General features: G+C 39.7%; 1 protein-coding gene across 2 annotated transcripts; it reads right to left on the bottom strand.

Moving 5' to 3' along the window:
• Positions 1 to 388: 388 nt before the first annotated feature.
• Positions 389 to 16,933, bottom strand: LOC124147649 (circularly permutated Ras protein 1-like). Of its 2 annotated transcripts, none has more exons than XM_046518329.2 (16): positions 16,476 to 16,933; positions 15,969 to 16,030; positions 15,571 to 15,657; positions 14,542 to 14,756; positions 12,824 to 13,015; positions 12,178 to 12,393; positions 10,776 to 10,927; positions 9,852 to 10,052; positions 9,638 to 9,722; positions 7,835 to 7,941; positions 5,964 to 6,106; positions 5,370 to 5,660; positions 4,367 to 4,490; positions 3,473 to 3,569; positions 2,979 to 3,083; positions 389 to 2,599 (listed from the first exon to the last, which is right to left on the bottom strand). In XM_046518329.2, exons 1-16 carry the CDS (start codon positions 16,565 to 16,567, stop codon positions 2,513 to 2,515), a joined length of 2,256 nt encoding a protein of 751 aa, XP_046374285.1. In that variant the 5' UTR covers positions 16,568 to 16,933; the 3' UTR covers positions 389 to 2,512. The 2 variants fall into 2 exon arrangements, with proteins under 2 accessions (XP_046374285.1, XP_046374284.1); XM_046518328.2 differs by having other exon boundaries at positions 5,949 to 6,106; positions 16,476 to 16,930.
• Between the last annotated feature and the right edge of the window lie 131 nt (positions 16,934 to 17,064).

Below are 17,064 nucleotides of genomic sequence, written 5' to 3'. Positions count from 1 at the left end.
ATAAAAAGGACACATCATGGATGGCTTTTGATGTTAAGCCCTTGTTCTGCAAGTACTTGATCACTGACGTTTCTCAAGTTTTTCCATTTTCCGAAGGTCCCAGATCCCTGCTTCCTTTACGGACTTGTCGCTGCGAAACAGTTTGCTCAAACGACTCAAGTTTTTGTGCATAAACCTCCATGACATCATGTAATATCCACAACAAAAGATGTCGCTATTACGAAACTACTTCTATGTGAGGCGTTCAATCAACCCTGGTACTATGGGTGTTTGGTATTACATGGATACCCAAGGCTACCACCACTCTTGGAATGGAAGCCATCATTCTTATAATAAGCACACAATAAATAATCACGGTCTAAAACCTTCTACATTGAAATGGAAAATGAACGCTGATATAGAACTTTATTGTCAGATGGAGTGTCACATAAATCAAGTAAGAAAATAGAAATATTGCCAACAACAAAACAGCAACAGCATCATAGGGAGAAGACAGTAACAATGGGATCCTCATGTCTCTGACAGGCCTGGATCACTGCAGGAAGGTCAGATGCAACACAGACATGTGTCAAACACACACCTAATCTTTCAAACCTAATTCATCATGCTAACCAATTACAGTATGAATAGGATCTGTGGACTAGAATGCAGTTTTATTATCAACATAAACAAACAAAAAATCCTGGAGAAAATAAAACTATGGTAAAATTGATTTACCAAAACAAAGTATTAGGACTGGGACAGTAACTCAGGTACACGTTTCGGGTGGGTCCTGAGTAGGACCCGGGTACCCACAGGACTACCTGGACCCGTGGTAAGTCAGGTAATATGTTGTTTAATAAGAACAAAAATAAAACTCTATGGTTACATTACAAGTTGCTAATGTTTGCATTTCTTTCAGACTATGCATGCATTCCTTCTGACTTTTACTTCTTTCATTTAAGATAAAGCTTCAGTTAACTTCAGTGTATACATGATAGTTTTTGCCCCGGATCCAGTGAAACTGTTCCCAATCGGACATATACACAACTCAAAAGACCTGCAGCTGGTACCAGGATAGTAAATTTGGACTCGTCCAAACCCTACAAACATTAGTTAAATATGCTGTGCATATCTAATGCAGATATTAAACCTATGTTAAGTTCTTGATAAGATCAGCATGCAGCTGGTTCCTTTGACTGTGAATGCCTGACCCACCTGTCTTTAGATAGCCCCGTGAGGAGGTCGCCCTTTATACAAATACATCAAACAACATAATCATATAATGTCTCATTAGCCATATAATAGACATGTTGAGTGGAAATGATAAAGAAAATATTATGATAATTAAAATATGCACTGGTGCAAGAAATAAGATGGAACTTCATTTGTTGTCACGTGACTATAAGATTGTGTACAACATACCGGTATGACAATGTTGGTCCAAGTCTTACTATGTTCTTTATGAAATCACTAAGTGAACATTGTAAATAATTCCACAGAACATACGATTAACTGCATTTTCCCTCAAGAATGAGTCCGCGTTCAACAAGCTTGGCCTACACAGTTACCTGGAGAAAATGCTCAGCTTGGCCTACACAGTTACCTGGAGACTATGCTCAGCTTGGCCTACACAGTTACCTGGAGAAAATGCTCAGCTTGGCCTACACAGTTACCTGGAGAAAATGCTCAGCTTGACCTACACAGTTACCTGGAGAATATGCTCAGCTTGGCCTACACAGTTACCTGGAAAATATGCTCAGGTTTGCATCCTAGACAATGATCAAATATCTTCCTCACCGAAGATGGCAACATCTTGTGTTATTTAAATAATTTGAAATTATTTTATTACCCCAAAATACACAAGTCCTATACAAGAATTAGGAATCAGTTTTTACAGCTGTTGAGCCCGTATGGATTGTGAAATTCAGTTAATATGGACAAATAGTGAAATGAGTAAGATTATCAAACTGTCCAGATTAACAATCGATGGGAAGGTATGGTTTCTGGATTAATGTGATCTAACATAACATGGATTGGCTGTTTATCTACTGATATTATATGACAACCCATAGTGTCAGAGTCATCAAGGATTCTGCTGTCTATTTCTTCATTTAGAACTTTGTTCTATGTGTACGTCAAATGAAGACATGCAGCAGAATCTATCACAGTCTCTATAATGTAAAAACATTAAATGACAAAATAAAAATACATACAAACAATATTGTCAAAAACTTGACTGAGCTACTGTTGCACTAAATAACAGTCTGTATTGCTTAAAGCAAATAATAGTATAAATAACTTAAAAAACCCAAACAAACCAAAGCTGTTCTGTCAACCTATCAAAAAAAAAATACATTCGAATATGTCGAAACTATAAATAGTATGTTAAGATTAAAGAGTTAACAAAGTCTGTACTATCACTCAGTTTTGATATAATGCTTAGTGTTCAACGTTTGTCATGAAAGAATAGTCATATGTCAACTGTATGATTCTTGCTGAAAATATCACAAAGCGAGGTGAACTGATTCCTTCAGTTGAGCTTGTTGCTGCTGATACGTGATTGAGCATACACAGCATTAGCCATATCATCCTCCACTTCCGAGGTACGTGCTCGGATCTGAAACAGGTCAAGGTCATGAATGTCAGTGAGGGTGAAAGTGGCTTAACCCCTCAGACCGCAACAGCCCAAGGTCAGAAACGTAACACTGATATACAGTTTCACCCCTCAGAACTGAACAAGACTAAGGTCATAAACATGAATGAAAATGAATGGGGTTTAATCTCTCTGACCTGAAGGTCAAGGTCAAAATCAACTAGGGTTTCACCCCACACGATCTGAACCAGGTCAAGGTCATGAACTTGAGTGAAAATGAAAGAGGTTCAATGTCATGGTCATCAACATTCAGATATGCCATTGCCACAAGTCATGGTCTCAACAGTTGTTTTATCCAACAGGCACATGTCGCCACAAAAGAGAATCCAGCCTCTTAATTCACCTTTTTTACTTTCTTTTTCTTGGCCTTCTCAGGAGCGAATGAGATTGGTTCATCATCCTCATATTCCTCATCACTGTAGGTTGTCCCACGACGAGACCGTTCAGACTGAAACAACAAAAATATTGTTTGTCAGATTTAGTCTGCGCATTGGTTTGAGAACTCCCTCTCACTTGATCCAGGCAGTAGTTGGATTCATTGGTTAAAAATAGCGGCTACACTGCAAATTGGACGTACAGTAAACTATGCTTATAATGAACACGTTAATAATGAACTGACGGACATAAACTTAATGTTTGGTCCTGGCCATGCGCTGTATATATGTTGTATATATGCTTATAACGAACTATAGGAATAATGAACTTAAGTTAGTGGTCCCTGTGAGTTGGTTATAACTGTAGTTTAATGCATGTATCCACCAGTGATGGAGGAAGGTAGTGTACACAAATCGTGCAACATTGACGATGCCTTGAATGAGGAACCATCTGCGAGCTTACCATCTGGGCCTTGCTGACATGGTTCTCCACAGTCTGGATCTTGCTGAAGATTCTCCTGTACCAAGCCTTCTTGTCGGGGCCGCCTTCTGCTCTTTGTCTGTCACATACAAAAACAACTTGATACCACAAGCTTCGAACACTCTACATAATATCTTCATTATCTATACTTATCTCTTAAGCAAAACTGAATTATCAATGAGATGCTATCATCATGGATATTAATGAAACTAGAATTCCAAATATACATTCCAAATTCAAACACAATCATGTTGGTACATCTACATCCTACAGAGTAACCTTGCCCTTGCCCTGTGACCATCCAATGACATGCAAGAACACTACTTGTTGCAAACTATGGTTGTGTTGCAAATATGATGTCTTCATACCATACTAACAATATTTCTTCTATTGCATCGCAATGGCAATGATCGCATCCAAAAGTGGTCAATATATGGCAATCGGTTTTAGTGAAAGGTACAGATAGTGCTTGCTCCTAAAGTAACCCCAGTGCTGGTTTCTCTGGTCGAGGGTTGTCGGGTAGCCTTGTGGTTAAAGCGTTCATTGCCATGCCAAAGAGGCGGGTTCGATTCCCAACATTGGTACAATGTGTGAACCCCATTTCTGGTGTCCCCCGGTGTGATATTGCTTGAATATTGCTAAAAGTAGCGTAAAACCATACTCACTCACTCACTCTCTAGTCTTATACAAACTCCAATTCCTTAACGTCACACCATCAATGCTGAACGAGACTAATGTTATTCTCACACTCAGTCATATAACACATATATTTCATCTCAAGACCTGATAAAACTGACAATTTCACTCAAGAAACCACAAACTTTTTCAGGTTGCTCAGTTTGACAAGATTGCCAAATATCATATCTATATACATACGCAGATCTCCAGGCCAGCCGCTGGTTCATGAGTGCAGCACCTCGGGACATGGTGTACTCTCCTTCAAGGGCAAGATTAGCAGTCTTCTGAGCAGCATGGGTGCCCAGCACATTCAGGTCAATGTCTGGAAGTGTGGGAAGACTATGCACTTCACATATTATGAATCAATAAAACTAAAACTCTAGCAGAGAGTTTTCAGATTTGAGCTTAACTAAAATTGGTCTGATATGGTATATATATTCATGAACATATGATTAGGGTTTCTGGTATGTGACCTTGAACACAAAAATTCAACTGTACTAGAAACAATTCCCATCCAAGAATGGCTTGTGCCAGAGTCTTCATTTTGTAGCATTCCAGTTTGACCAATGCTTGACACACATGAATTAAGAGATAATAAATGTTGACCTAGATCACCTGTTGATCTTATGATGTCACATCAGTCATTTTGATGCAAAAGATACAATGTCACAGTAGGACTTACAAAAATGCCAATTTTCAAACTCTCTGTTGTCCCTAAAATTTTAACAACACACTTTTTAGTTTGAGGGCCCAACTGTACCGCCACTAATATTTGAATTTTGTAGTGACAGCTACTCAGCATTTACCTATAACTGCACATATCAGTATTTCAAACGCCCCCCAGAACATGACTGAGAAAGAAGTAGTTTTCCATAAATACAAGTCTCCTTTGGCCATCATATCAGCAGTTTCAATCAGAGGTGGTTATTGTGATTTGAAACCCCTGATTGAACAGTATCAAGTATTTTCCGAATTCTTAGTGGAATGTCCAATTCCAAATCAATCATTGCCTGTAAATGCTACATTTCACCAAACAGGATCAAGAACAGTAACTTTGACCTGCTTAATATTGACCAATTTAACTTGCTCTCAAACATCTGTGGTCTTAGCTCATTCATAGTCCTGTCATGACTTTAGACATGTACATCAATAGATACATGAAGCTGTTTCTAAAATATACTTCAAAGACAGAGGCACCTACTCTTCTCAGCCAGGTCCCTGTCATGTGTGACTGGTTTCGTCTGTGTGAGGACTCGCAGTGCCTTCATGCCCTCAGTGTCTGTGTATCGGATCTGCAGCTGGAAGGGCAGCTCCGCTGGAACTGACTTCGGCTCTGGACCTCCTCCAGCAGATGTAGATGAGGTGGCAGTGACCTCAACATCAGCAACTGTGTCAGCAGTAGGCACAGCATCAGGCTCAGCACCACCTTCACTCACAGCATTAGCATCAGGCACAGCACCAGCTTCTGTCTTCACCTCCTCCATTACTTTAGCTACGAAAAATACGAAAGTAAGGTGAGTTGGTCTCTATCCCTCTACAAATAGTATTTCAGTTATGTTGCATCATTACAGCTTATATGAAAATAAAGTCCAAAATGACACAGGTCAACATTTTTACCACTGGGCGATCAAACATGACAGACAGAGGTTCATTAAAGGTGTCAATCTGGAAGCAGGTAACAAAAAGGATAATCCTCAGACAATCATAAAGAACCTGTAGAAATGTACATCATGAGGACAGGCATGTAAGTGTTGACATCACCAAAATTTCCCCTACTCACATAGCATCATCTCACTTTTGTCCTCCTTGGCTGTTTTACTCTCCACATTCTCAGGTCGGACGCCATATTCAAAGGTTATCTCAGTATCACATGTTACATTGCCGACCTCCCGCACGGATCTACTCTCCTTCTTGTCATTGTTCTCATGATGAATGTACCTGAAGGAATGCAAAGTAAGCATAAACCTGGCATAGAATGTCTACCATAAAATACACCATCTAGACATAACATTATCACACACACAGATGCTGAGGCAAAGTAAGCATAAACCTGACATGGAATGTCTACCATTATATACACCATCTAGACATAACATTATCACACACACAGATGCTGAGGCAAAGTAAGCATAAACCTGACATGGAATGTCTACCATTATATACACCATCTAGACATAACATTATCACACACACAGATGCTGAGGCAAAGTAAGTATAAACCTGACATGGAATGTCTACCATTATATACACCATCTAGACATAACATTATCACACACGTTGATGCTGAGGTAAAGTAAGTATAAACCTGACATGGAATGTCTTCCATTATATATACACCATCTAGACATATTATCATCACACACATTGATGCTGAGGCAAAGTAAGCATAAACCTGACATGGAATGTCTACCATTATATATACACCATCTAGACATAACATTATCACACACACAGATGCTGAGGTAAAGTAAGCATAAACCTGGCATAGAATGTCTACCATTATATATATATAATCTAGACATAACATTAACACACACACTGATGCTGAGGCAAAGTAAGCATAAACCTGGCATAGAATGTCTCCCATAATATACACCATCTAGACATAACATTAACACACACACTGATGCTGAGGCAAAGTAAGCATAAACCTGACATGGAATGTCTACCATTATATACACCATCTAGACATAACATTATCACACACACTGATGCTGAGGCAAAGTAAGCATAAACCTGACATGGAATGTCTACCATTATATACACCATCTAGACATAACATTATCACACACACTGATGCTGAGTGTTTACAAATTACAAATAAATCAATGTTGCCAAAATAATTATCAACAGTTTATTTCCTAATCAGAGGGAAGTTAAGGTAGTGGTTTAAGCATTTGTTCATCACGCTGAAGGCCCAGAATCGATTCCCCACATAGGTACAATGTGTGAAGCCCATTCTGGTGTCCCCCGCCGTGATATTGATGGAATATTACTAAAAGCAGCATAACAACCTAACCCACTAACTCACTCCTCACTCAAAACTACATGTACAAGATAATCTAGATATGAATGCTTTGAATATACCTTGTATTTTTAACTCTTTAATATATAAATACTCCATTTAAAATATATTGTGAATATGGTGACTACAGGCCACAGGGCACTGTTGAGAGCTGAGAGCAAAGGAAACTAATCTTGTCTCCATTATTGGTGTCAGTATCTGTCAATGTTCGCAGTCAATAATCAAAATCAAGAACAAGTAGCCATGTTAAATATGTCATGTCAAAAATGTTGTGAGAGTGAGTGAGTTGGGTTTAACGTCACTTTGAACAGTATTCCAGTCATATCATTTCATGTCAGTTTACTGTGGGAGGGAAGTCAGAAGGGATGCAGGCCTTAGACGTACACTACTTTGGTAAAACCCACAAGCATACGTATGGAACTGACAAACCTAGAAACATAATTGGAGTGAACCCGGATTCGAACCCACAATCATAGGTTCCTGGCGTGTCCAAGGAACGCAACTCTGCACAGTGAATTGTGGCACCTTAAGATGACTATACCCCCAAATGTTGTGAGAAGTAGCATAACTATTTACTATACTTGATACACTGACATATCATAAAAACCTATGGAGAATTACAACAGAAAGTGCCAACTCACAGCTGCTTGTGTAGGTTGAAGGTAGCCACCACGTTGGTAGCAATGGTGCGATCAGCCAGTATAGTGCTGAACTCCTGAGTGAGCTTCAGAGGGTCTACAATGTTCACCTGCAGCACAAAGGGCATGATGAAGCTATTTACACAAATAATTTAGGGGGCTGCATTACACCAGAAATAGCTTCAACAATACAACAAAATACAACAAGATCCTTCCAAACAAACAAATTAAACATTTTATTATAAATTGTATATTGATATACTTATCCTATCTCACACTATGCATTTATCCTTTTCTTCTTTGGTCCTATGTGGAAATGTGCTTGGACCATGTTTCCAGCTTCTAAAACAAACACACCCCAGTATCCCTCTGGTTACTAGACTAGAGGAACTGAGATGCAGGATGGTCGGGTGGGCATATCGGGTGAGATGGGATAAGTGAATAAATATGCAATTCATCAACAACTTATCCTATCTCACACTATGCATTTTATTCCACTGTTGGATGGTGGGCCACAGAAACCCTAGCCTGTATAGACTACAACCCTGAGATATACACGAGGAAACTGGAACTGAACAGTGCAATAATAAAATATTAAAAACACTGCATAAAGACATGAACTCATGAGCGGGAAAACACACCAACAACTGGTGATACAATCCTGATACGTTTATCGGCATGAGATTGGGGATATATGCCAAATCATGTTTTCACATGTGTCTTCGTTCATGGAATGACCGCGTAGCTGTAACCATACAGGCAATACACCTGATGACTCAAAATCGATCCTGGACCAGTATAGATTCTTCAAGACAGGTTGCAGCATTATCTCTGATGGACAATAGGGTATGACAGCTTGGCATCTCTTATAATGCTTCGTCATGGCTATCAAACACTTGCGAGTGTATGAACACCGACGGCAACTTCGATGGTGAAGACCAAAGTCTCCACAGACCACTCTCCAAAAGGGAATTCGTTCTGCAAAAACCTTAATGATGCAGATGAAAGGGGAATGAAGAGCCTCTTCCGGGAGCATCTACGATGATGAGAAGCCGCCAGATAAAGACAAAGCGCTTGTACTGGAGAAAGGGAGAGATCTTCCTGGTCATCCAAACCCAAGTTAGACATGCACATCAGGATCGTAAACAAACCATCAGGTTGGCCGGGAAGCTGATTCTTGGCCATAAAATCCCAACGGAGGCCCAGGTACGACCTGCCATACTCAGACCACTCAACCTGGACCCTGATGACATCCAAAGTGTGAATCTTGCTAACATGAGCCACAGCAGCCATGGCCAATAAGAACACAATTTTCAGCGTGATCATCTCAAAATCCTTGACTGCCATTGGATCATATTCACCCAAGTCAAGTGGTGCAAGACAACGTTGAGGTCCCAGGATGGATGCCAGAAACGAGAGGATTGGTCCGCCTATTTGTTGGAGCGGATAAGGGATTGGAGTTCCGCAACAGAGGAGACTTTCGCACCCAAGGTAGTCAATAACCTACTTGGGTCAATGAACTTCAAACATCAGAACAACATTTCCTGTATCCTTTTTAACCTTCAGAGTATCTTTTTACTACTTTCCTCCTTCACCTTCAAACCTTACGATATTGAAGCCATGTATAGAGATGGCTGCAAGACTGTGGCAAATGTTAAATAGGAAATATTGCAATTTGTGTGAAGTAATCTGAGCACTCATTGGTCTCTCTGGCTTCCGTCTTGGTGGGACAAGGCCATGGTCTAAGTATTGACGATGTTTTAATGTCTCAAAGACTTTGGATGTTAAAATTATAAAAGCACTCACCTGCCCTCCCGTTTTATCTGCCAACTTCCCCAGCTCAACAAGTTTACAGTCAGTTCCCTTGATGGTCACAACCGAGATAGACACACTGGAACATACCAACACTTGCATTAATGGTGACATTTTGACACCTAGATCTGTGAACCCAACTCAGCCTAAAGACATCTGAACACAAAGACATTTCTCTCTGTTAATGATATTTGTCACAGTGGCTTACCCCTGGTCCATGGCTTGGGCACTGATGTTTTCATAAAAACCACCAGTATCAGAGTCTGGCATTGAGTCATCCAGCTTCCCCATCCCAACGTTAGCCATTCCATCAGTACAGAGGATCACCTTTGACCCCGGGTGCCGTGATGCCATGGCAACAGCAACAACCAGAGTTGGTCCCAGGGCTGTGGCTCCTCCCTCCTCAAGGCTAACAGGACAAAACACATAAACTACATCAACATTCAGCATGAAAACAGCACTACGACACGATTAAGGCCAGGTTCAGGAACATCATTGACATGACACTATGTTAAAGAGTTCCTACACACCATGATCTAAAGCCACTTTTCAGTCTAGGTCTAGACATTGTAGTGTGTGAAACCTAGACATCGTCTCTGCATAATAAGCGAGATCATTAACTCCTAGAGTGATACATATCATAAGGCTTAAAGACATAAAAGAATTGGTTCTCAGGCAATGGCTTTTGAAAATTAAGTGCAGGCGGGTGGGATTTTTTAATTATTTTTTTCATTTTTACTGGTATGTAACCAAATAAACAGTTGTGTACAATTAACATAGGAAAAGGATTCCCTACATAAATGTATTCCTTGATGAGTATAATACTGGAATACAGTATTTGATAACCATTGGACCAAGACTATTATTTGTTTTTGCCTAATATTTGAGTTTATTAATAGTATACACACAAAGTGTTATTTTAATGATTTGAATCAAACTTGCAGGACTGTCAAATTGCTTAATGGTAGTACCCCCTTTAAGCTAAATGCAACAAGTCTTAATTCAGAAATAAAATTTATGACACAAAAATGAACTATACTCCTCAATAGGAGAACATCCTACTTCTTCATATGACTATAGTTAATTTGTTATGCCATGACATGATGTTTCCAATGCAATAATACTTCCATACCTGAAAAGTTTATCTCCAAGACACTTTCGGGTTTCCTTAATGGATTTTGGTGTGTTCAGGTCTTTTCCAAGTTTAACAAGCGCCTCCCGATTAGTCAGCTTATCCCCAGCCACGGACGTTTCCTCCTCTGTTCCGTCCCCAATAACAGTAACCTGGAAGATCACAGCAACGTGGTGCCCTGGTCATTTATCAAGCACACACATCTTTCAGTACATGTTGGAAGTTGTGCCTACATGGTAACAGGAGTTTATAAGCAATGAGCATTCAGCCTTACAACACTAATGATGGAAACAATAAAGTAAAGGATTCATTTTCAGTAAACTCAGTTTAACTGGTTCAGTGTGACAATAATCTTGTAACCTGCCAGAAGATGCTCCACTCAATATGCGACTCCACTGCATTCAAGATTATTGCTCTTATGCCTGCCCTGCCCTGCCCTGCCCTGCCCTGTCTACTTGTACTAGTTCACACTAATGCTGGTATTATAGTGCTAGTCTACTGAGATACTATGCCACAGTACGACATAATACCCCACACAGACACAGTAGTCTGACTCCAAAACCGACCAGTCTTCATTTCTATCCCCATAACGCCCAGCACCAGTCATGGTAACAACAAATACAGTCTTAAAACGTCTTTTGATATGACGCGGCGAGGTATCGAACCACCGACCTGCTCTCCATGCAGATGCTCTATCCACTAAACAATGGAGGCAGTCACTGTGATGAGGAGGGGAAGTAACAACATTAAACACACAGACGTCCAAAAAATGGGATTGGGGGTCAGACTGGCTGACTTAGTTGAAGCATGTCATCATTTCTCAGTTGTATAGATTGATGTTCATGATGTCAATCACTGGATTGTCTGGTCCAGGCTTTAATATTAACAGATCGCAATCATATAGCTGAAATATTGCTGAGTGCGTCGCTAAACAAGAAACAAATAAACCAATTGTCAAAATGACAACTGACAACTTGGATAGCCAGATTTATTTACAAGTGATGATACACTTACATTTGTGCCCAAATATATTAAAAGATGGTACTTGTTGTTACCCTGTCTGTAATGTTGGACGTGACGTTAAACCCCATTTCACCTCACCTCACATTTGTGCCCATTTACATCAACATATCACCCTCATATCTCTGCTCATCAAAGTTGGTTGGTTTGTTGTTTTACGCCGCATTGCAGCAATATTCCAGCTAAATGAATTCCAGCTGTAAATAATCGAGTCTGGACCAGACAATCAAGTGACCACCCGATCCCGTTAGTCGACTTTTACGACAAGCATAGTTACCTTTTACGACAAGCATAGTCGCCTTTTACGGCAAAGCATGGGTTGCTGAAGACCTATTCTACCCCGGATCTCTTTACGGGTCATGCTCAAAGACATGGACTTTACCTCATTATCAAATGTGATGAGTCCGACTCTCCGATTAGGGTGATCTTTCTGCATTTCTTCAAGCTGGTGATCAACAGCAGCCTGCACAGATTGAAGTCTAGACACGTAGGTCACGTCACGTTTCTGCCGAGGCAAAAACTGATCTTCATGACTGTCATTCAGACTCTGCATTCTCTTCAGCCCACCCGAACCACGGAGTCTCAATTTGCCTGGAACCTGTCATCATAACAAACGTACATATGCAGCAACAGCCAGAACATGTTTCAAACTGTATGACGGAATTGTTGTTGCTTTATGTTCGTAGTATATAATATAATAAGTGCAGTAATAGTTCACTGCATAGGGCAGTAACAGTTCACTGCACTGGTGGTTTTATTAAAGACACTTCTGTATTGTTTCCTGACACATCAACACATACAGCTTCCCAATACATACTGCTTCCCAACACATCAATACATACTGCTTCCCAACACATCAACACATACTGCTTCCCAACACATCAACACATACTGCTTCCCAACACATCAACACAATCTGCTTCCCAACACATCAACACATACTGCTTCCCAACACATCAACACATACTGCTTCCCAACACATCAACACATTCTGCTTCCCAACACAGTGAGACATGGCACTGACATACCTCTGTGGTGACACACATGCTTCCTGACACATCAACACAGAAGATGACGAGCGACTCCTCGCGTCCACTGACGCCTGTTGCTTGAGTGGCTGGTGCAGGTTCAATCAGGAATGTGACATCATCCATCTGAGGGATCTCCTCCTCCTCCACATCAACAAGGTTCCTCTCACCACAGAAGTTGCACTGCCATACCTAATTCCCCCAAAAATATCAAATCTAACATGTGCACATGATCTGAAAAAGTATGCATGCAACTTCTATCAAGATTGTCACTTTCTTTACATCAAATGAAACTATCACTATTCATAATGCTATTGAAGTAGACAGTTACACTGCAAAGAGAATCATTTCTAGGTAAGTGTTCTCCTACTAATGAGTCTCCTCCTGGTAATGAAGGACAGGAATCGGTCAAGCATTAACAGAGTGGTGACACCAGTACACAGGGTATTCAGCCATTTATTCATGCTATAGTGACTTTGCCCAAGTGCACAAAAGGTTTGCACTTTGAATTGAAAATTTACCAGTCTCCCAGACTGATCTGTTTGTTCCAGAGCTCCTGATAACTTTTTGAGCAATTGAGTTTTTACTCTAGGGTTTCTATTTTAATTGGGTTATAACATTTTTCTTTGGGTAACCAATATTATTTCACTCATCCATTCATTCCTCTATTGGGTTTTCCCCAAAATTTGTGTGGGAGTGAATATAGTTTTACGCCGCTTTTAGCAATATTCCAGCAATATCACGGCAGGGGACACCAGAAATGGGCTTCACACATTGTGAACATTATAAGATTTTTAAAAAAATAATAATGTTTTAGATGTATTTAACTTCTAAATATATAGGCTTGACTCAGAAAGTAAATTAGCTCATAATTGTGTTTCGGAAATTAGCTCTGTTGTATGCATGCTGAAAAAGCTTCATTGGGTATTTACGCGTGCTGTTTTTATATATTTGAGAAATTGAAAGTAATTGGGTTTTGAATATTTTGGGGGAGTATTTTACTCAAATACGCAGCTTATCTGTAAGTCTGTTGTTCCATTATTACATCTTGAGCATGTGAAACAATGTTAAACAAGTGCAATATGTGAAACACTGAAATCATGGTAATATACAAAACAATGTGCAATGTAACTCCATCGTGGTGTGAGTGAATGTTGTTTTCAACACATACAGCTGTTTTCTAACTATCACAGTCAACTGTAAATAATCCATGGCCTGGCAAACCAGTGGTTGACAGAATGAGCAGATATCCACACCATCAGGGCAACATGATGCACACTAATCAAGTTCAAATATTCCAACCACCTGTTTCTCAAACATCAACTCTGGCAACAAAAATGGCACACTGCTTATCGGGATAGCCTACAAGAGGCAGGTTTCATGTGATCACTGTGTACTGTTAATCAGTTACATGTCTCGATTATTAGTTGGCCAGTTATTGTCATTTGACTTTGAGGTGAGGTTTGAGATGATCCCATCAATTAATATGCAATAAACAAGGCAGCAAGGTGTCTGCACAGAATCAAAGAGTTTTTTGTGCCTCAGTAGAATTTGGGTTGGGGAGATAACTCTGGTCAGTTAACAAGGATTTAGATATCAGGACACTTGTTTATCCAGACAATATTTGAGAAAACACAAGTGTCCGGTTAAGCAAGGTTCGACTGTATTCTGGGATCAATCATGGAAGACTATTATACTGAGAACTTGCTTATCCTTACCTTGTCAGTGCCATCTGATACAATCTGTGCAAGTTTAGAGAGAATGGCCTGACACTGAGTACAGTACACTGGGTCTCCAGCATGCATGTTGCTTGGGGCAACTAATTCATTCAGCCGAATGGACACAACATTGGTGTCTGCACGTCGAAACTTTCGTGACTTAGGTGCATGTGTTGGCGCTGAACGATGTCGAGGAGCCGACTCTGTAACATCATCTGCAAGAGTGAGACAGTGTAAACAAGACCACCAAACCTCTGCATTGGTATCATGGCACAAGCTAAGACTGTTAATAAAACTTGATATGAACTGTATTGAGTACACATGTAATAATGTGAGTGAGTAAGGTTGGTTTTACGCCACTTTTAGCAATATTCCAGCAATATCACAGCAGGGAACACCACAAATGGGCTTCACACATTGTACTCATGTCGGGAATCAAACCCAGGTCTTCGGTGTGACGAGTAAACACTTTAACCACTAGGCTACCCAACTGCCCCACATGTAATAATGATTTCATGTCCCATTACAGCATTGTTAATGCAATAATGATATCTTTGCTCATGTAACGCAGAGAGTGAGTTTGGTTAAAGCCCCCTCAGAAACGTGTTGCAGTTTTATCCCAGCATGTCAGTTTCATGTGGGATTGAAATGATGCAGATCTTAGATGTTTACCACTTTGATAAAACCCACAAGCACAGGCGTGGTGTTGACAAATCTAAAAACATAATCAGGGAAATGAGGATTGAACCCATGAACATAAGATTCTGGAATGAATAACTAGGGGGCATAACTCTGCACAGCAAACTGTGGTGACTTGGATAACAAGGCCATTCATGTAATACAACTAAATTCGAGTTCTGCTCTGAAAAGAAAACATATGGATATACAACTAAGTGATGAAATGCATCTTTATACTCACTGCCAACTTTGTATAAAACTGTCGATATTAATGGTAAAAACAAAATCATCATAATTTAAACAATCCCAACTGTAATCCTGTGTGTATGAACCATATTTAAACCTACTTACTTGTACTACATGCTTTCTTCCATGAGAATATTTTCTTGCCCTTCTTCTGTTCTGCCCTCCCAGGTGGCAGTGGGGGAAGGACTGAGCCTATGTACAAAAGAATCATGAAGTCTCATGCTACAACAGACTTACAACATACATTCAGGTATCAAAGTGTATATAATATCTCAATTATTTGGCAGTTGTGTTGAAATTGATAAAAGGTTTGTCATTTGTAGTCCTGATCGATATCAATAAAAATGGATTTTCTTCTCTGATTTGATACCTCTCTGTCAAGATCTTAGAGAACATAGGAGGTCAAGTCAGGTGAACAATGAGCAAACTAGGACCGCTCAATGAGGATGAAGGCCTGTACCTTGTTTAAATAATTTAATGAATTATCCACATCATATACATACAAGATGGGGCAGGAACAGACTTCGAATCATCTTCATCTTCGTCATCTGACGAGCCAGAGTTGCTGAAAAGTATCACAACATTGCAATATTGTCCATGGCCCAATGGCAATCAGTTACCAACATTAACTCTGAATTACACAGTCTTGAGTAAAACAGTGACTGTGAATACATACTGATACATAGCTCAACATGTTCAAGAAGTTAATGTTACAGCCCTTTGAAAGTATAATGAAAACATACCTCAAAACTTACTTTTTCACTCATTGACATTTTAATCAAACTTGTCTATGAGAATTCCTACATTATTGAAATAGAGACTGTTGAGGTAAACACATACTATCCAATCTCTATAGTATTTTTAACGAGCCTAATCGTGGTGCCGTTTTCTTCAGCGAATTATAGGGCCGTTGTGGCAAGGCCAAAGGGGCCAAATATAGCCAACACCCTTATGACGATATGGTTATACATGCTGACAAAGATCTAGATGACAGCACAAAACAACCTTACCTTACTTCCATTCCATGGTCATATTCTTCGTCGGACACAAATTCAAACTCTGGCTCTACGTTTGCATAAATATATGGTGACGCAAAATTCATGATGGATAAAAAATTTGGCCCAGAAGTCAAACAAGGTTTATAGGGCGAGCCGAAGCTTTTACGAGTTTATATGCTGAGTGACACTCACACACAGCTGCAACGTCTTAAGTGACATACGCTACACAACAACTATTCATAGGAAATCGTAACCTATACTTCTATTATTAGAACCATACTCAGAATTGCAAAATGGTGAAACGCTTTTGACAAGTGCAGCGTTTTCTGTCCCGGAAGTTTACGTTTGTGAACAGCGCAAGTATATCTAAAGTCACCTAAATTCTGTCTTTAAAAGTCTTATCATTCAATGTCTTTTCGAAGACAATATATCAGTATTTCTTCATAAATATTTTACTTTACAGGAAAGCATAATATTGCGCAAGCAGAGAAAATAGTGTTACGTCCTATTTTTAATGTAGGGCTGTCATAAACCAATAGAATGCTTCCGTTTGTATTCTAAATCCCGTTTCATTAAAACTGAAAACGGTTGCAAGAAAATA

Source organism: Haliotis rufescens, unplaced genomic scaffold, assembly GCF_023055435.1.
Source record: "Haliotis rufescens isolate VD_foot unplaced genomic scaffold, xgHalRufe1.0.p SCAF_32, whole genome shotgun sequence".
NCBI classification, from domain to species: Eukaryota; Metazoa; Mollusca; class Gastropoda; order Lepetellida; family Haliotidae; genus Haliotis; species Haliotis rufescens.
The sequence above is the reverse complement of the archived record's forward strand: the minus strand, read 5'-3'. Positions and strand labels throughout refer to the sequence as shown.